Raw genomic sequence first — 21,162 nt, 5'->3', positions numbered from 1 at the left:
ACATTTTATTTCTAGTTAGTAGTATCAATTAAAGTTTTTTAATTTTAAAATTTTTCATTTAATGATCAGCCAATGGATTTTTTTTTATGAAATTGGGAACCCTCTGCTTTAATAGGTGTCGAATTACCTTATACATTTTCACAAAATGAAATGCAAGTGTTTCTATGGGAGGCTTACATTTGCTGGGGGGGGCAACGAGTCTTAGCATATTGTCGAAGCTGTTATAATGAGCCCATCAGCAAACACTGGCTGACCTCTGCAGCATCAAGTGAGAGCAAGGAGATGAGGGCTTGGCCATGATGAGAGAGACAGGAAGGAAACAGTTAATGCACAAGAGGATTTTTTTTTCACAAGACTGAGATAAGAGGTTGGGAGGAGAAGAGATGCTGCTGAGAGTTCCCATTGTCACACACATTTCCAGTCTCAGCAAGTCTGCAGCACCCCCTGCTCAGCTGTGTAGCCAGTCACCATGCAGGTAAGGGCTGCTTGGAGTCACTACCTGCACCTCCATCCCAACCAGCCTCTACCCTTAGATCAGTCCCTCTTCCTTTGCTGCTGTTTCTTTCATTCTGTTTCTTCTCTTGCCTTCCTTGTAATGTTCCATTTCCTTGCATCCCCTACTTCCATCCTTATGTCTCCTTTCCCCTTTTCCTGATTAATGCTCACCTGTCCTCCAGTCATTCCCCTCTTTCCTGCTTTCCATCCTCTTCTTCCAAGCCAGATTCCTGTTTTCTTCTGTCCTTTTTTGCCCATTCTTTCTTTTACTTTGTTTGCCACTTTTTTCCCTTCTGACAGTTGGTTGCACCTGTTCTTTCCTCTTATCTACTTTAGCAAGACTATTTGCTTCTGCATATTTGCCTCTGAGCTTTTCTCCTGCTCCTTCTTTCCCTGGCTCACTCCTCTCATCCCATTCTCGGAGCTGAATATATTTTCCTGTATCCCACTCAGTCCATTAACTGAAGATCACAGGGATGCAGATTGTATCCAGAAACAGCTGCTCCATTCAGCGATCCCTCTCTGGCACCCCCTCCTACTGTCCTACTAATGAGCAGCGCGGATACAGCATTGCACACCCAACCTTTCTATATACAAACTCACCCGATCGGAGGCACAATAACGATCATTTCAGTAAATGGCAGTTTAAAATGACATTTCCCACCATGCACTATTTAGGATATGTTCAACCCTCTCAGTAAAAGGAAAGGATTTTGAAACCTATGGGACCATATTGAACCAGCCATCTTTTACTGAGCTTGCTATTTTGATTATTTATGAGAAACATTCAAAACAACAGTAAATCCTTGAAGATTAGGCATGCTGTAGCAAAGCTGGGCTTTTGAGGGCATGTTCTCACAGCAGACATTTGAACAGTTCAGTAGGAGCAATTGAAATTAAAAGGAATGACATCCTTAGTGGCTTGTGCAATGAAAAATTCAACTTTTTTTGCTCCTTCCCTTCATGACTTCTAAAAAAAGTTCCTCCGTTAGCTCAATTGTTTGAAAATGTATATGTTTTAACTTCTCAGTATACTCCTCACTGTTGAATGGCATCTTCACGGTTTTTCTCCTTCATCCAGGGTATAACTATAGACGGAGCAGAATCTGCAACACTGAGGGGCCCAAGAGGGCCCACTGGGTCACTGACCAAAAACATTTTAAATATAAATTTCTTATTCCTACAGATTAAGGGTTCTTAACATTTTTTTATTGCTATGATCCCAAATACCTTTTATATCTTTTAGTCATGCCACTGCCTGTTGCTATAATTATAAACGAAGCCAGCCAGGCATAGACAAATAAAAGGATGCCTAACAAAGTGATATTTGCCAGATTTGGCAACACAAGTGGCAGGCAATAGATTAATGATCAGATCATTTCTGTCCCATGCAGACCCTGGGGGGAGCAGAACGCATTGATGTAACCCTCACCCAATGGGATTTTGCAGAATTGCTGACTGATATTTAACCATGATCAGCTACCAATCAGAGAAGTGGGGTTTTTGGCCCCATACAAGGGGTTATCAAACTGTGAATTTGTTCAAGTGTGCATGAGGTGTCAACCAGTATCAGCCTGCAACTTTTATTACATTCCCCCATAAAAGTAAGGTTGAACAGGACAGGTTCTTGGATGCTGTCTGGTCAAAATGAGATCTGGAGAAGTTCCTAGAAATGTCTGGTCAGACTGGATCTGGCTTTCCTTGTTGCGAGAACTGTAAAATTGTGGGCAGGATATGTGTGCTTATATAGGTATAGGATCTATAATCCCAGTGGTGTAACTATAGAGGACCCCCCGCAGTCTCAGGGGGCCTGGGGAACAGGGGGGCCCGGATTTAGGGTTGCCACCTGTCTGGTTTTGACCCAGATAACCCAGTATTTTGAAGGGCAGCCCAGGTCAAAACTTCCTCGCTGGTTTTCCAAATAAGTAAAACTGGGCAGGATTCCCCATGATTGACGCGGCGATTGGGGATTAGCCCTGCCCCCATCACGGTCCCGTCCCACTGAGAAGGAGAGGGGTTAGCATGGCAAGGGATAAAGAAGAAATCAATATTACATACTTAATGGGACAGTTACAGGGGCTTAAAACTAAATGAAGATGATCAATTAAACTAAAAAATTAGAACATTGATTATCTGACTGTAGACAGATAAAAATGCGTTTACTTATGTAGGGAAAGGCAGCAACACAAAATGCTACAATGAATTTTAATGATTTCATTGGAAATGTGACATTATGAAACAATGGCATTATACCGACCAGTTATAAATTTAGGGAAATATATGGTTTGTAGGGGCTTTCTTGTGCCGTGCAGATGGTTATCCAAGGTTTGATCACGACTGGGCATTGTTTTATTAGGTCAGTTGGCGATTGGGGCAGTCTGCCCTCCATAATCAAAATCACCCCTATTGAAAACACCAAGCACAGTTGATCTTCGTATGATTCCCAATGTTTTTCAGGTGTCTTCATGTGATTTCCATTGACAACAGTAGGAGCCTTTGGTGCAGGAAAAGGCTACGGGCAAAACACCCATAACTGTAACATGTGCCATGCCAGAGCCGGGCCAGGCCAGCCAGGCGCCCTAGACAACCTGGCCATTTGCGGCGCCGGCTGAGCACGCATATTGGACCTCATACATGCATGCATGAGGTAACGCTGTCGTGCATGCGCAAGCTGGGGCGCATGCGTGGAATGCCTACGTGAGTTGCTGCTGGCAGGCACACATGCGCAGGGCGCAAAAAGACAAGCATATAGTGCACACAGTCAGGGAGAGAGGGGGCCAGACATGGGGTAGGCGACGGAGCAGGTACACGCCTAGCCCCGCCTCCAGATTTGCGCCCTAAGCACGTGCCTACTATGCCTACCCCTAGTTCCGGCCCTGTGCCATGCCATAGAGTGTTTGGATTTCCTATAGAAAATAACCTTGGCTGACATGTTTTATAAAACACATAGAAAAAAAATCAAGTGACCATAATCCCTTTTATTTATATATTTAATGTGGAAATGGTGGGCAGTCTTCATGGTCCATGTTTTTTTATTTCTAGTACTAATATATTAAAATGGAAGATGTTGTGAATTTTACTTCTTAATTTGTCTTCTTTGCCCTTGACACAGTCCTCCCGTTTCTCTGTTCCAAGATCTTTCTCCATGATTCTTTACTTTTCAACACTTTCGTATTTTTTTTGCTTTCATCCCTGTTTGAGTCTTACCTTTCTGTCTTCTTTCTGAATGCCTATAAAAAGAAATCTGCATTTACAGAGCTTAAAAAAAAGCAAAGAAAAACAGGTTTTTATTGAACCAAATATTTCAGCTGGTCGTTATCAATATCAAGATAATCCCCATTATATACCCAAGTGTTCTACAATGGCCGGAAACCACTATAAATCACCAATCAGTCCTAAAAAGATTCATGGACTGTACATGAGGTACTGGAGGCCTTAGTACATACAAAGTGCCCAAAAAGACTAAGGTTGTTACTGCTTAACCTGAAGCTGTTGAGTCCTGATGACCTGTTGAGTCTGGGTTCTCCCAGCTTTTGGTACATCAGCAAAACACAAAATAGGCCAATGGTACTCCTATAAACAGGTGACTATCATCTATGTTATTATATGCAACAGTGTAGGTGCAAACATTATGGAGCAACATCCTTAAAGGAGAACTAAGGTATAATAATTGGGGATGGCAAAATGTTATGCACCCCTAGTAAATATACAGTAATTGCTTACCTGATACCCTGGGCCTGTGCTCCTATTAGCAGAAAATCTAACTGGCCTGGGGATATTTTTGTAGAACTACTTCTTTTCTACAGGCTCAGACAGGTGTAGGGTATCTAGTAAGCAATTATAATCACTGGGGGGGCCCTAATATTTTGGAACCCTTTAGAGATTATACCTTTTGTTCTCCTTTAAATACAGAGCATTGTAGGTGGGACAATCCCCTTCTTGAAGAAGGGCTTTCTCCCAAAACCGTTGCGCCTTCCCTATTTGGCATTTAATAAAACTAGGCAATAGCCACCTGTTCAAAGGAGGGCCAATTTTGGGGTCTTTTGAGAAACTGGAACCCAAAAGTCTGAGCAGACAGTTGACCCCATTTGGCAGGAGCAGCTCGCTATATTCCATATGGTGTCAGTTGAACATGGGACCATTAGTCACAAAATAATAATAGTAAAGCTCCTGCTATGTCTCTTGTGCATTGGCATACATATAGTAGGCTGAAAAAAGTTTGCCCTGCTACAACAAGCAAACACAAAAATAAGCTTGGAGCCAGGCTGAAAGGGATGGCAGTAGGTTGTTAAAAATAGTGTGCACCCCAAAGGTGCTCAGCACTGTGCAAGGGATTTGTTGTCTTATTATTTTGACTCATTAGAATCTCAGTGCTTAAAACAATGTTTTCAGCGCTGTGGTACTGCTTCATTACTTTACTCAAACAATGTGGATTGTTCACTGAGACTTCCGTGATGTCTGAATATCTGTCTGACAGCAGCTTTCATGTCCCTCAGTCTCTATGTTCCCTTCTTCAGACTCCTGTGCTTCCCGTTTTCCCGGTTTCATATTTGTGTTCGACTCAATACATTGGGGCAGATTTATCAAGGGTCGAATTCCGAATTGATAAATACTTTCGAAAATCGAATGGCTTTACTTCGACTTCGAATATCGAAGTCAACGTTTTTTTCACCGTTTTGCGGTCAAAGTAAAATTGTTCTATCAAACAATGAAATCCTTTGAACCAAACGATTCAAAGGATTTCATCCATCGATCAAACGATTTTTCTTCAACTTCAAAAAACTTAGAAAACTGCACTAGAAGGTCCCCATAGGCTAACATAGCACTTCGGCAGGTTTCATTTGGCAAAGTATTGAAGTCGAATTTTTTTTAAAGAGACAGTACTTTGATTATCGAATGGTCGAATATTCGAACTATTTTACTTCGAATCGAATTCAAAGTCGAAGTCATAGTATCCTATTCGATGGTCGAAGTATCCAAAAAATTACTTCGAATTTCGAATTTTTTAACTTTGAAAATTCCGTCGAATTCACTTCGACCCTTGATAAATCTGCCCCTTTGTGTTTTGTTCTTCCTGCTCCGTGTGCCTCTCACTATGAATTCATTTATTCCTTCAGGGTCCCAAGCACACACTTTCTCTGTCCCAAAAATATCCCTATGGCACAATGCTTTAAATAGCCGGTAATGTATGCAAAAATACAAATAAATGAGGAGAAACATTCTATGTAGGGGATAGCTGTGTCGTCCCATTATCTCTTTCATGGACAATTGTTATTCCCCATATTCCATTCTCCATAAATTTCTTTATAATCTCTATAAACCATGCCTGCCCATCTGTTTTAGAGTGATAACTTATTTTACTTTATCGTGATGGGGATAACTACAAAACACTGGCGTCCAGAGTACCCCCTTCAGCCCTGGACCATGTTTCCGTGGTATTGTGCAGAACTTTAAAGTGATAGGGATAACTAATAAGCACTGGTGTCTAGAGTACCCCCTTCAGCCCTGGACCATGTTACCATGCTACAGTCTAAAACATGCATAGGAGACATGCATTATTGCTATATAGCATCTTCTCCAGCTTCCTTGCTGCAATCTCCCTACAGTATTCGTCAGTGATATGGAGACTGCCGAGCTCTAGCTGTAACTGAACCATTGGTTTCTGGGAGGACTGCAGTTTGGACATGCCTATAAACACACGTCTCCCCCGGCTGCAGTACAGTTTTCTTTCCTGCAGTACCCATGCCATTGGTCATTTGCTGCACTATTAACGTCTCCTGCTGTATAATGAGTTCCCTACTCCTCCTTCCCCCTGATTTGAGTTTTACCAGCTTGGTATTCATCATGGATAAGAAAAACTAGGTGTACTTGTCTGTTTTAATTAGCCTCCCACTCTAAATAATGAATGATTGCATAAAAAAAAAAAGAAAACAAAAGCTCTCTATCTCTATTATTTATAGTGGAAGGTGGGGGAAATGGCAGAACTGAGATGGTCTTACAGGTCCATAGAACACAGTACAATGAATATGAGAATGATCCCTTCTAGGCTTACTGAGGCTTGATAGAACGCCAACCAATAGAGTAAAAAAACTCTATAATTAAGAGTCATGTAATTATATCTTGCTTTACATTTAAAATATACAGTATAAGTAAGTAACTTTATGAAAATGTACAATATAGAGAGAGAGGCATAATTAGTAACAGAGATAACCAGAGTGAGTTTTAAATCAATTTTATTTATGGGCAGATCTCCTACAGTACCCCTGATTGCAACCATGGCCTGTAGACTTGTTATTGACATGCCACCATCAAAAATCCAAAGGATATTGATTTTTTTTCTGATTATACCCTTTAAACAATAGGTAGGCAATTGACAAAAATTCAGATTTCTATTTTTGTTCAATACTTTTTATCTAGAAATTCATAGGGTTTTTTGTATTTCTCAAAAACTCTAAAAAAAAAATCAAAATGTATTAAAGGGAATGTGAAGGCAAAAAAATTAAATCCCATTTTTTGTTTCTTGAATGAAAAAAAAAAATCTACAATATACTTTAATTAAAAAATTTGTATCATTTTTATAATAAACCGGACTGTATGCCGTGAAATTCCCCCTTCGTTGTACTTGCTCTGACAGCTGCAGATAGGAAACTTCAGACAGTCCCTAACTGCTCTGCAGGGAAACAATCATATTTTCAAACAGCAGGGGGAGCCTCCACACCTTACTTCCCAGAACTTGAGCAGCTTTGTTTGTTTCCCTGTAGAGCAATTGGCAACCTTGTAGAGATTTGTGTCCACAGACCCAGTGAAGTCTGTATATTCTGATTATTAATCAGTCTTGCTGTATTGCCTTTTATGGCAGATATTATTTGACTTGTTCTGTTTTGATAATTTATGAGATCCCTAAGCTTATCCTCCCAACTGAAGCCCAGACCACACTGAGCATGTGCATAGTCTTGGTCTTGCAAAGTTACAAGATGACAGCCCCCTGCAGCCAACTTTGAAAACATAAACAATTTTCTAATTAGGCTTCTGGTGCAGTAAGCTCATGTTTATGTTTAGTATACAAAATACAGCATTTCTAGAATTATTCTACTTTAGACTTTAGTTCCCTTTTAAGTGTTAAAGCCACGACAACCTCTAATACAAAACTGTGCCAAGTTAAAGCTGCCAAAGTCCCATAGAAATCAATGGGAGCAACGCTGATCCTATAGGGACATTTTTAAATCAATTTGTACTTTTAGAGGTTTTCAGATTTCGCTAGTAATTATCCCAAAAACTTTAATTATCAGCAGAATGGCACCTCCATTCAACAATAACCCATTCCACTTGCAGTACTATGATGACTCTGGGGATTGTGAATTGTTAATGTTAATTACAACATGAGGTGCTCCAAATAAGTGGAGGAGCACCCTCCATTGTAATCAAAGACAAAAGACATTCTGATGGTGTTTTGATGGTGTTTTATTGGTGTCAATTGATGGATTGCTAAGTAATAGGAAGTGCCACCCATGGAGGCTCATAGCAATAAGAATTCCTGCATGTCAATCATTTATCTGATATTTCTGAATCCATAAACATTAAAACACTTTGACATGTTTTGTCCTGACCATCAAATCAAGACAACCAGTTGTGTAACTTAAGGTGCAATCTGCAACACAAACTGACACTCCCCAGCTGCTTGCTTGCGTCCCCCACCAGCTCTCAGGTAGGAGAGCAGCTTAATTGGGGGGGATACAACTTTCAATGAAGCAGACCCTGCAGCCTGTGACCCCCTGTCCACCAAGAGTAGGAGAGTTAGCCACAAAGGTACTTTCTACTCCAAGTCTTGCACCACTCATGACAATTCCATCTGCTTCCCATTCAAGTCAAAGGAACACCTAGTAGGAGATTTTGGGGACTTTTCCATCAGCTTTAAAGCACCAAGTGGTTTTACAAGTTGCATTGCCTAGCCTAAATATGTGGCAGTGCATATTTTTAAGTGGGGGTTGCCTGATAAGCACTTGTTCTGGTCATTTCAAGTCATTGTCATATAAGTGAATTTTGGGCTTTTTGTCATAGGTCATCATTGGGATAGGTCATCAGCACCTTAAAAAGAAATGCTTAAAACAGAAGGACTTTAGAAAAGATAAATTGAGTGCTCTTGCCCTGCTCCTACTTCTATATTGACTTCAGTCATGTTTTGTTGCTACAGGACTTGTATCCATGTGCTTTGCCTAGGAGCTACTATGAGCTTTTCCAGAGCATTGTGAGTTTTTTCTTCCCATGTTTATATGTGCCTATGTAGCTGTGGGACTCTTTGTCTTCGCAGCATTACCTGAAATATTCATGCCATGAGAGTGATGAAAAATGAACTATTTCCGCTCAGGTAATTTCTCACTGGAGCTTGTAATCGTATTTTTCTGTTTCTCTTTTTTTGTGCTTTCAGAACAATAATATAATAAGGCAGTGGAAAGAAACACTCATTCCCCATGCCCTCTTTATTAGACATCCGCTTTTGAAGAAAAGGCTGTGTTTATAGAGAGGAGCTGCAATAGGCAGTCTCAGCGACCCACCCACATGGTTCATAGAGGGGGTCCGGCAGTGAACCCAAGGTTGAAGCCTCAGGTCTGACTGGCTGTGGTTCTTCACATTTAGCTAGGCATATTTTGCACCCTTCATTATATTACCCATAGTATTCTTATGGTTTTTAAGAGATGTACCACAAATTCATGCCAGAATAGATATTTCCTAGTTCTAAGCCCAATTCTGCTGGAAAGAGCATGTGAGAATTTAATTTAACTTCCATTGGATGTACCTGATACCCACAGAAACAAGAATGGGGCTATGTAATAAAAGGCACTAAGTTTGCTCAAGAGCAGAAATCCAGAGCAACCAATCAGCAGGTAGAATTTACTTGTCACCTGTTCAAAAGCAAACATTTGATTGGTTACTGTGGGTTATTGCTACTGGGCAAACTTAGTCCCTTTTATTAAATATGGGGGGTAAGAATAACTGCATTGCTGGAAATGCTACAGGGGGGAAGCACATGGAGCATAGAAGGGATGTTGGGAAAATTAAATACAGGGTTTTCCATAAAGACTGGCACACTGGGAACCTCTGGTGAGTCTTCAGGTTGGGTCCTCACTCCTACACTGCATCCAACTGTCCAGATAAGGGGAAAGAAGAACAGGAAAGGAGGAGAAAAGCAAAGGAGGTATAACAGAGGGGGGTGTAAGAAAGGCAGTATAACAAAGGAAGTATAACCGAGGGGGAACAACGGGGGGGGGGGGTATAAAAGAGAGTTGCTCCCATTTGCCTCAAAGCAGGTGCTTATTTTTGAGTTCCAGGCTTGGAGACAAGTTTTGGTTGTATAAAAACCAAGTGCACTACCAAACAGAGCCTCAATCTAGGTTGACAATCCACATAGGGGCAACCAAATGGCCAGAGAGGGTAAAAGAGACGAGGTATAAGAGAGGGGGTACAACAGATAGGGAATAAAAGAGAAGGTATAACAGAGAGAGAGTATAATACAGGGTTATAACAGAAAGGGTATAACAGAGGAGGTATGTAAGCGGCATTATACTGACTAAATGAACCTTTTGCTATTCAGTAATTTGGAGGAATCAATAAAATCAATACTGTAAAAAAACGTAGCAATCAATAACACTGAAAGCTACAAATAAGAGAAACAATAGAAAAGTGCGCACCAATCCATCAAGTGATATACTGACAAATGCTGCATGAGAGGAGGAAATGTCACTTGTGTGCTCACAAATTCAGCGTTGCCCTGAAATATGTTGGTACATATGTTCCTCGGTGTCACATATAGCTTGTTATGCCATGCTGCTTACACTCTGCACAGATGCTTGTGGCCTGATAGCAGATGTCTCTTTGAATAATGATATTCGGAGTGCATGACTAATAATGGCACAAGAGAAGGCTCATTGACCAATAGGTGCATAAATCAGATGTAAAGCACAATGTTTTTGTACACAATGCACTTCCTCCCCATTATTTCAGATTTAAACCTGAGGAGCAAGAAGGTGCAATGGCTCAGGACTGACCCCAGTTAAATCTTTGCTCAACAATGTATGGCCCTTCAGCTGTTGTTAATGTTAAAAGCCCCAAAACTTGGTCCTGTTTCATTTTGACAAATTTCATATCATGAATATTTGGACGGAGCATCACACCATTAACTGTGCACCATGGCATAACATTGTTCATTTCAGTGCAAAAGGTAATGACCTGCTTAATTGGTGAAAGATGATGAGCCATATCAGCTAAATGTCTAAATTAAGTCTGTACTAACCTTCATGCCGTATATGAGCAGGTGAAATTTTACAAAGCAGTATGTTTGTTTGCAGACAGCCACCTAGTGGCGTTAGAAAGGACAGCATGTACTCAAAATTGTATCCAGAATGCTCAGCACCTGGGGTTTTACGGATAATGGATCTTTCTGTAATTTGGATCTTCATACCTTAAATCTGCTAGAAGATCATGTAAAATTGACTAAACCAAACAGGCGGGTTTTGCCTCCAATTAGGATTAATTATATCTAAGTTGGGATCAAGTACAAGGTACTGTTTTATTATTACAGAAAAAAAGGAAATCATTTTCAAAAATTTGGATTATTTCATTATATAATGAAGTCTATGGGAAATGGGCTTTCTGTAATTGGGAGCTTTCTGGATAACAGGTTTCCGGATAACGGATCCTATACCTGTATATGTTTATCCTGCCATGAATCAGCATGGCAGGATAAGGATCATTTAAAGACACAGGCGCTAAAGTGCATAAGTGCAGTTGCCAAAAGCAACCAACCAGGCCTTTGATTTAATTTTCCAAAAACCAAATGCTTTTTCCTGATTGGTTTTGTTGGTAATTGCTCTTGTGCAGTTTAGCACCTATGTATGTAAATCAGCTCCACTGCTGTTATACATCCCAAAAGTGCCTTTGCCTATGAGCTACAGCCTTTAATGTGATTTCCCTTGTTTTTCTCTGCTTTCTTGCTTACAACCCAGAGGGGTGACCACAATGGGCCCTGCTCTTTAAGAAACCCTGCTGAGCAGCAGTTGTTTAAAGGGGAACTATTTAAAAGAAACACCATCAGCTCTCGCAGACTCTGCCTGCAACCTTCGTCCTGCATCACAGCTCCCACATAAAACACTCTAGATCCGTGTACATGTAAAATGCAGTATATGGATTTATATACCGGTTTCTCTCTTTCAGGATGACGGAAAGGAAAATGATGGCAGTTTGTTGGGAGACCCTGGTCAGACTTCCCCTGAAAAAAAAGACAGTGTGAAATGGCAAAAGCCTCGCCTGTCTCGCAGGACACTGATGAAATGCTGCATGGTGAAATGGATACTGTCCAGCACTTCCCCACAAGGCCCAGGTAATGGAATTTACTTTTTGGTATTTTTCATTTCACATTGATGGCAAGAGATAATCAGGTGGCTTCCTGACAAATAAGAACCTTTAGTCAGCCTATTCTGTATTCTTGTTCATGTACAGCAGTTATTGGAAATCTTCTATTCTTTATTTATGCTATTCTTCTCTCTCTCTCGCTCTCTCATTTTCTCTCTCTCTCTCTCTCTCTCTCTCTCTCTTGCTCTCCCATTCTCTCTCTCTCTCTCTCTCTCTCTCTGTCTCTCTCATACCAATAGGGCCAACCTTAAGGGCTGCTGCCTCCTGCTGTACAAATAAAGTAAAAGTTTATTTATTCCCCAGAATATACAGGTATGGGACTTGTTATCCATATAAAACGTGCACAGAAACTCACCTAAAACATTTATTTGTGCAATTAATCCATATCCATATAACATTGATTAAACTGCAAACATATTAAATCACAAAGCAGTGTCGTCCCCCAGTCTGCCTACCTCATGTCAGCCACTCCCTCCTGATCAGAGGAGGATGTGTTATCCAGAATGCTAGGGACCTGGGGTTTTCCGGATAAGGGATCTTTCCATGATTTAGATCTCCATACCTTAAGTTTGCTAAAAAAATAAATAAATAAATAACTTAAACAGTAAACAAACCCAATCAGATTGTTTTGCAAGGATTAATTATATCTTAGGTGGGATCAAGCACAAGACTACTGTTTTATTATTGCAGAAAAAAAGGAAATCATTTTAAAAAAATTAATTATTTAATTTACATGAAGTCTATGGGAAATGACCTTCCCGTAATTTGGAGCTTTCTAGATATTGGGTTTCCGGATAATGGATCCCATATCTGTATTGTATACCTCCTTTCAAGTAGCTGATGGGAAGCGCTGTCCTACTCAACTGGTGCATGAACATGGCCCTGCACATGCCATGGATCACATAGATGGGGGGTATGAGTCAGTTTTATCAAGAACTACATGACAAGGGGTCGGGTACCCAAACAGGAATAAGGTTGGATTTCCCACTGCATCTGTGAAGAAAAGGAATAAATGTAAAACCATTCAATTGAGCAAATGCCCCCTCTAGTGGCCACACCAAACAATGAATGACTATTCTACTAGAGGCAAAGAATCTCTTTGTGGAGCTGCCAGTGCAAATTGGCAAGGCTGCACCTATGTACCTGTCCTTTGAGCCCTGAGCTGGGAAGCCTTGAATGTGAATGCCATGCCTTTAGCTAATTAGCACACAAGGACACACAATTGCTCAATAATGAAAGCGGAAGCAGGGTACTAATCGGGGATGCTTGAACTCTGATCTCAGCTATAGATAAGTCACACTTCACTGCACTTGAGGAAACGGAACAAGTGCCCACTTCCCAGCTCTTCTGTTTCCCAGAAAGTCACTCGTTCCTTGTGCCAAGCATTAATATAATATGTATCTGTACTTAGTCTATGCGAATATTCAGCAGCCTCCATCTATTATTCAACATTCTTACTGGGACAGGAATACTTGCCAGAGGAGCTGATAAACCAGAAGCCCCGAAAGGGCAAATGCTCTTGCGCTGATGGGTGATTCAGAAATAACAGTGGGTTAGAAATAGCAGTGTATGTTCCACATAAATAACTGGCAGGAGCTCTAATTTCAGTGCTAAGTATGATGCCTGACTTTAAATTGATACTAACAGTGCCAGTTCCAGAAGTGAGTGTTGGCACAGAGATGTAATCATTGAGTGTTCTTCTCCAACAGCCCCTTCCCATAGCTCGATAGAAAACTGTACCATATCTTATTGTATTGTATAGATAGATGATAGACAGACAGATAGAGAGAGTTGGGATGGGTGAATTTTTACGCCTTGTTTCTCGCGGAAATGACGCCCATAGACATGTATGGCATCGTGTGACAAAAAAAAAGACGGGCGTCAATTTGCTGTGCGACAAAAAAAATTTTTTAGACGTCGTGGGCGTCGGCGACATGGGTGTCCCCGGCGGCAAAGTTTTGGCGAAATGAAACGGATCAAATTCACCCATCCCTAATAGAGAGATAGATGGATAGATAGATAGATAGATAGATAGATAGATAGATAGATAGATAGATAGATAGATAGATAGATAGATAGATAGATAGATAGATAGATATAAAGAGTGGATGGATGGATAGATGGACAGACGGACAAACAGAGAGCGGAGGGGATGTATGGACAGAAGGGGGGGATGGATGGAAAGATGGATGGATGGAAGGACAGACGGACAGACAGACAGAGGGGATGGATGAATGAATAAACAGACAGGCAGACATGGGGGGATGGTGGGGATGGATGGAGAGACAGATGGACAGATAGAGAGGGGGAATGGATGGATGGATGGACAGACAAACAGAAAGAGGGGAGCATGGATGGAAAAAGGACGGACAGACAGAGATGGTTAATGGATGGATAGATGGACGGACAAACGGACAGACAGACAGATGGGGGGTGTTTGGATGGATGGCTAGATGGATGGACAGATAGACATTGCGGGATGGATGGATAGATGTTTATAAATAGGTGGATGGATGGCTGGATGGATGGACAGAAAGACAGAGAGAGGGGGGTATGTATTGGATGGATAGATATCATTTAGAAATAGATGCATAATTTAAAACATTTCCCAATTCTTCCTGATAATATCACCCACAGGGGTCAGTGTTTTATTAACGATATAATAATGAAGGCTTCCCCTATTGATAACTCATTGACAAGCAGAGAATTAAAGCCCAGTCATCTCCACTTACAAATATGATATTGTGACTATGGCTCTTCCTTACCCAATCATCACTGCACTTTCTGTGTACTTGGTGGTGTGTGTCCAGGGAGCTGCTTTCCCAACTTTTCCCCCTTATTTCTCATTAATAGTTACAGACAAGCTAACCGTGTGCATCTGCATAGGGATCCCATTAAAGCCTCGGGGGAGCGGAGAGGTAACCCACATTGTCCCATCATACTTTGCTTTCTCCTCTGTTTCCCACTGTCAGGGGTCCTGTATATAAAAGGCAAGGCAATGGGATGCCTCAGGCAGCTTCCGCAGCGTTTATGTTTCCATTAAGAATTCTAGCGGGACGTCAGTGTTTAAATCGCAAAAGACAAAATCAATTTACACACCCTGTCAGGCACATAAATGGAAGATGCCGGGACAGAAGCCGCTTCATTTGATTCTTTATAAATGTATTTTTAAAGAAAATGTTTCTTCTAACAGTGAAACAAATGGGCAGATAGTGTATGTGCAATGGGAAATCAATGGAGACAAGAGATCAGTAAGTTGTACTGCTGAATGGTTAATCTGGGTGCTTTTGATTTTATATTCTCCCATTTATTTTTTAGGGTTTTCTAAAATGTGACTAAAGGTGGCCATGTACAGAGAGATCCGCTCGTTTGCCGATGTCGCCAAACGAGCGAATCTCTCTCTCCGATATGCCCACCTTCAGGGCTGATCTGATTGGCTGATCTGATTGTGGGCACTAGGGCCCAACAATCGGATCCTAACGAATGGGAACGGGCGGGCGGATTGCTGGACCACATCAACGAACAGATGCGACCGCGATCCGACGGGATTTTTAGTCCCATCCGATCGAGATCTGGCATCTTGATCGGGGAAGCCCGTCAGGGGGCCCCATACATGGGCCAATAAGCTGCCGACTCGGTCTGTCGGCAGCTTTTATCGGCCATGTATGGCCACCTTTACATAAATGCTTGCCAGAGAGCAAGTGGAACAAATTAACTGAGTTATTTAGCTTTAACTCAGAAGTTATCCAGTTGGCAATTTCTGCAATCTGGTTGCTAGGGTCCAAATTCTCCTAGCAACCATGCATTGATTTGACTGGAATATAAATAGGAGAGACCTGAATAGAAATACGAGTAATAAAAAGTTGCAATAACAAGACATTTCTAGCCCTGCAAAGCATTTGTTTTTAGGATGGGGTCAGTGATCCCTATTTGAATGCTGGAAAAAGTCAGAATATAATAAAAAACTATAAAAAAAATAAAAAATGAAGACCAATAGAAAAGTTAATTAGAATTAGCCATTAGTGTGAACCACCCCTTTGTACAAATTTTCTCTAAAACCACGAAGGTCGTGAAAGTTATTAAAAGATCCAAATGCAAAAATTGTGAACAGAAAAAACCTGATGCGCTGAGAAATAAAAATACCTCTAAAAATTCAAGTTTCACAGATAATTACTAGCGGAAAAGAAAAAAAAAAGAAAACCTCTGTAAGTCTTAAAAAGAGGTCCAGTTGAAACACGAGTTTTAGAGAAAAAATACGAATCCCTGCCATGATGTAATAAACGTTATACTAACACCGATCCCTATAATATGTATGACCATGTCCTTTGAAGGAGAAAAAAATATTTTAAGACTGACGTTCTCTCCTGTTACTGCCGAGGTTTCCATAGAGTGGAACTGCCCTTCTAAAGGGGCCCACATGTAAGCCATTCAGGTTAACGCAGAAGTTAAAGGGGTTGCTCATCTTTAAATTAAATTTTACTATGATGTAGAGAATGATATTCTGAGACTATTTGCAATTGGTTTTCATTTTTTATTATTTGTGTTTTTTGAATTATTTAGCTTTTTATTCAGCAGCTCTCCAGTTTGCAATTGCATGCATTGATTTAAATGAGAGACTGGAATAAGACTAGGAGAGGGCCTTAATATAAACTTTTCTTGCTTTTATTATCAGCTATAACCAAACAAGGCCTTAGGCTAAGCCCTCCCAAACCTAGCTAACTAAATAGAATAATAAAAAAAAGTAAATTAAAAATTAAAAACAAAGAAAAATCTTTACTGACTGTGTTTTTTTTCTCCTCACGTTGTAAGCCCCGGTCCTGCCACAAGAGGATTGGCTAGGCTTGGAGGAAGAAATTTGAAACTGCAGCCTAGCCAATCCCGTAGTGGCAGGACCGGGACTTGCACTTTGAAGGGTAAAAGCATCAGTGGGTTTCGTCTGAGAATTATAGAAGATTAAAGGGGAAATTGAAGCCATCCCATGTTTGGTCTTTGCAAGGTAGATAATGAGATTCTTATTTTTCGTTTGTTGTCAGTGTTTTTAAAGAAGCAGTCTATCATGCCACTAGTCAGGGACGAAAAAATGCCTTGGCAGTTTGTTCATGTATTATTATGTATTAACAAAGGGCATATCTCCCAACTGTCCCGTTTTGAGAGTGACAGTCCCTCTTTTGACAGCTCAACCCGCAGTCCCTGATTTGTACTGAAATGTCCTTATTTTCTCTTTGAGCTGCTGCACTGAACAGCCAGAAAAGGATACAAAGTTTCTAACTTAATTGGCTCTTGGCAAAGCGCCCAGAATGCATACCTAAGATACTTTTGTAACAGTTTTAGATAAGATAAGAACTGACTCACAGCTTAAAGGGCAATTCACCTTCATTAGCAAAACTGTAATAACATATAAAAACCATAGAAAAGTGTTTGAAATTTTCCTAACCTGCCAAATTTTGTAAAATGGACATGGTGATTAGGGGGTGTGGCCACAAATGGGTGTGGTCAAAACTATTTTGCCGCGCTACGTGTGACAAAACTTTTTGTCCCTCTTTCTGTTTCCAAAATGTTGGGAGGTATGACAGAGGGTCATCATTAAAACTAGAACACCTACCTGGTCCGATAATAAATTATAGAGTGCTAGCTATCAGGGACATAAATGCAAGCGCAGTAATTGCTCTTTCTTCAACGTCAAGCTCTGTGTTTAGGGGACATAAGCACAGACATAAGATCAGGGTCGGAACTAGGGGTACGCAGAGTAGGCACGTTCCTAGTAGGGATGCACCAAATCCAGAATTTGGTTTGGGATTCGGCCAGGATTTGGACTTTTTAAGCAGGATTTGGATTCGGCTGAATTCTTCTGCCCAGCCGAACTGAATCTGAATCCTAATTTGCATATGCAAATTAGGTGTGTGAGGGAAATCGTGTGAAGCAAAGGAAGTAAAAAATGTTTTCCCCTTCCCACCCCTAATTTGCATATGCAAATTAGGATCCGGTTCGGTATTCACCCGAATCTTTTGCAAAGGATTCGGGGGTTCAGCCGAATCCAAAATAGTGGATTCCGTGCATCCCTAGTTCCTACGGCGCAAAACTGGGGGGGGGGCACCAGGCATGTACCTGCTCTGTTACCTAACCCATGTCCTCGACTTTATGTGCTCGTCGCTGTTTCTTTGTACCTCCACGTACGCGCACGCGTGTGCACGCACATTTGAGAGTGACAACTCACTCGGCTAGTGCCGCAACCGGCCAGGTTGCTTAGAGCGCCTGGACAGTCTGATCCGGCTCTGGCTAAGATCAAAATGTCCTGGCAAATAAGGGGTTAAGTAGCCTTCCCAAACACAAAAGTCACCCTCCACCCTTGCAAAAGGCTCTATACTGTACAGAACATTATCACAGTAGTTCAGGTTGACCCGTTGGTCAAGATGATGTATTTTAAAGGAGAAACCTGCTACACACAAAGCAACATCAGGACCAAGTATGGACTGAGATTCAAAATAGGCCCTGGTATTTCAAGTACACAGAGGTCCAAACAGGCCCAAAAAATAGTGAGTGTCTATGGCATCTTACAGCAGCCTCTCTGCCTGAATCCACCTATAGCCATTCCCAAAACAAATGGTTGTACCTGGTAACTAGTTGGTGGAAGTATGTTAAAACATATGGCAATGAGCTGAAATGCTAATAAATAAAATAGCCAATAGGTGGCACTGTAGAGATCTAAGCATCTACTAATATAGTACAGTATATGCTACCCCAAGTTAAATCCTATATTCACTGACTGCAGTACAGTTGTTGTAGCTAAGCCGGACAGATGGAGAGATAGCTAGATAGAGTGATGGAATGACAAGTGCTAATAATCTCTGCTGAGACAGTGAACTCTGAAGCAGGAATATGTGGCTTGATTTCCTTGTCAGCTTCACCCCCCCCCCCACCCTGTGACCTTCAGCGAGTGATTTTATCTCCATTTGCTCAGACAGAAAAATACACTGTAAGCTTGACAGGACAGGGCACCTTGCCCAAATCATTCTGCAGGGAGAGGAAAGTGCAATATAGGAAAAGAAACAATTATAACAGCATATATACCCTTAGCCTGTGGGATTTTTCATGGAAATTCAAAAAACTCATTACTTGTATTGCACTGTTTCAGTCTGTATAGACCTTACATGTCGGTATACAAAGCACAGTCTACTGTTTAAGGAGCACTTTTATAAATGAGAATGATGCGATTAGTGAAAGAACTGGCAGTGTAAGTGAAAAGAAACTGAAGTTTTCTGTAGGAGTAGATCAGATTTTGCTCAGTGTGAATTAGGGATGCACCGAATCCGAATCCTAAATCGAATCCTAAATCACGTGACTTTTCTTCACAAAACAAGGAAGTTAAAAATGTTTCCCTTCCCAAATTGCAGATTAGGATTCGGTTCGGCATTTGGCCGAATCTTTCACAAAGGATTCAGAGGTTCGGTTCGCAAAATAGTGGATTTGGTGCATCCCTAGTGTGAATGTGCATCACTATAACAAAGTCATCTCAATGCCGACCCTTTTATTTGGAAGGATTCTTTAGTCATTTTACATACAACTCATTTATCCTTCCCTCCGTATCTCTTTCTCTCATACAGAAAAAGGCAATTGCCATGGTATGGACACAAGTGTCACATGGGTGGCAGTGCAGTAGGACACCTGAGCTTTTCAGGTACCCTGGTTCGGCCAGTCTGATACTGAGTACTCTACTAGACAGTGTAGGACCCATATACAAGGAGGGGCTTAGATGCGGCAGAACCTCTCTTATACTTTTTAATTTGCTGGGTTTGAGACTAACATCTGATTTTTGGTAATATTTATCTGTATTTTTGTTCATGGGGTAATTTGTAGTCTAGCAATCATTTTTTTTTGTGTGAGCTTAAAGGAGAGGGAAAGGTCTTCTAACTTCGAGGTACCAAATGTTAGGCACCTCAAGTGATCACATGTACTTAGCCGAATCCCCTGAGGAAAACTGCACCGGCTCGGGAGTCTTCCAGTGAGCAACACAGAGCAATTGTCTTCTAGTTTCTCATTTCTTCAAATATCCTGGGGCAGACGCATGCGCAGTAGAGTAAAATAGCTGACTTTTTCATTAAAGTTCACACTACTGTGCATGTGCAGTCGTGCGGAAAAAAAAGAAACCAAAAGCCAATCACTCCATGGTGCTCGCTGGAATAACCCCAGGCCGGTGCGGTTTTCTCCTGATAGGAGCACCGGCCAGTGTTTTCAGGTAAGTACATGCGATAACTTTGGGGTGCCTAACTTTTGGCACCCCCAAGTTAGAAGACATTTCCTTCTTTTTTAGGAGAGCCCTGACCAAATGTTGGGTCATAAAGGGGGCTTATGCCCAAGAGATCTGAAAATCTTGGATAGAAGGTATTCTGCTATGGATAAAAGATATTGAGTGCTGCTTTTAATAAGCAGTTTTGAGCATGGACAGCTAGAGGGAGCACAAGTTCCATCAAGCTGCATTATATTGCTTTCCCTGGAATTAGTGCTATTGGAAAACCTCTGGCCATGTTAATTGTTTGAGTCTGAGACCAGAATTGTAGGGTACAGAACATGATGGTTTGATCACCACTACATTAGCGTTGCCCTCAGTTCTTTAGAAGAGGGAGTCGGAGTCATCTGGCACCGTGTTTGAAAAAATATGCTAGAAGGGAAGGAGGGAGCTATTTTAGGTAGCTAGTGGCCTCTTGATCTCCTTCACAATAGCAGCAATCCAAATACTGTGTGTGCCATAGCTGTAACAGGGTGCACTGGAGCTCATTTTTGGGTAGGGCTCAATATTTGAATTGAAATATTTCTGTGCATTTGGTCAGTTTTAAAAACCAGGGTCATATCCAGAGACAGTCAATAAAAATAAAAGGGCACTTGGCAACTTAGTGCAAATCTTTGTTTTGAATGCAAAATATTCAAATCTTAGAGCATAATAATGATAATAATTCTGGTGTTTTCATCACAATCATATAACACATTTTTGTGTGGTTCCAGATATGTATGCATCCGTGTCCCTTGGCAAATAGAGTGAATGGCTCCCCTGCATGTCCATGTTTTTTGAGCAGCATCTAAAAGATCATATCCAGGCCTGCATTTGCCAGTGGGCCTATGGTGTGTGGAGCCCACTTAATGGGCAAATTCTCTGGCTTTTGTTTAGTAATGTTGTTATTAATAAACCTTTTTTTAATCATGTCTGCTTTAGAGAAATATCAAAATGCTGCAGATTTTTCAATACTTGAAACAGGCTAATTTTGTTTT

At 41.1% G+C, this 21,162-nt stretch overlaps 1 protein-coding gene across 1 annotated transcript in view; it reads left to right on the top strand.

Moving 5' to 3' along the window:
* The first annotated feature begins 149 nt into the window (after nucleotides 1-149).
* The window catches only part of LOC108712760 (calsenilin), a 56,298-nt gene continuing 35,285 nt past the window's right edge, over nucleotides 150-21,162 (top strand). The window contains exons 1-2 of the mRNA XM_041588146.1: nucleotides 150-475; nucleotides 11,704-11,869. Of these exons, the coding sequence (XP_041444080.1) occupies nucleotides 470-475; nucleotides 11,704-11,869 (172 nt within the window). The 5' untranslated portion in view covers nucleotides 150-469. The remainder of the gene's footprint in view (nucleotides 476-11,703; nucleotides 11,870-21,162) is intronic.

This window comes from Xenopus laevis, chromosome 3S (genome assembly GCF_017654675.1).
Source record: "Xenopus laevis strain J_2021 chromosome 3S, Xenopus_laevis_v10.1, whole genome shotgun sequence".
NCBI lineage: Eukaryota > Metazoa > Chordata > Amphibia > Anura > Pipidae > Xenopus > Xenopus laevis.
Note: the sequence above shows the minus strand (reverse complement) of the source record. Positions and strands in the feature narration are given on the sequence as shown.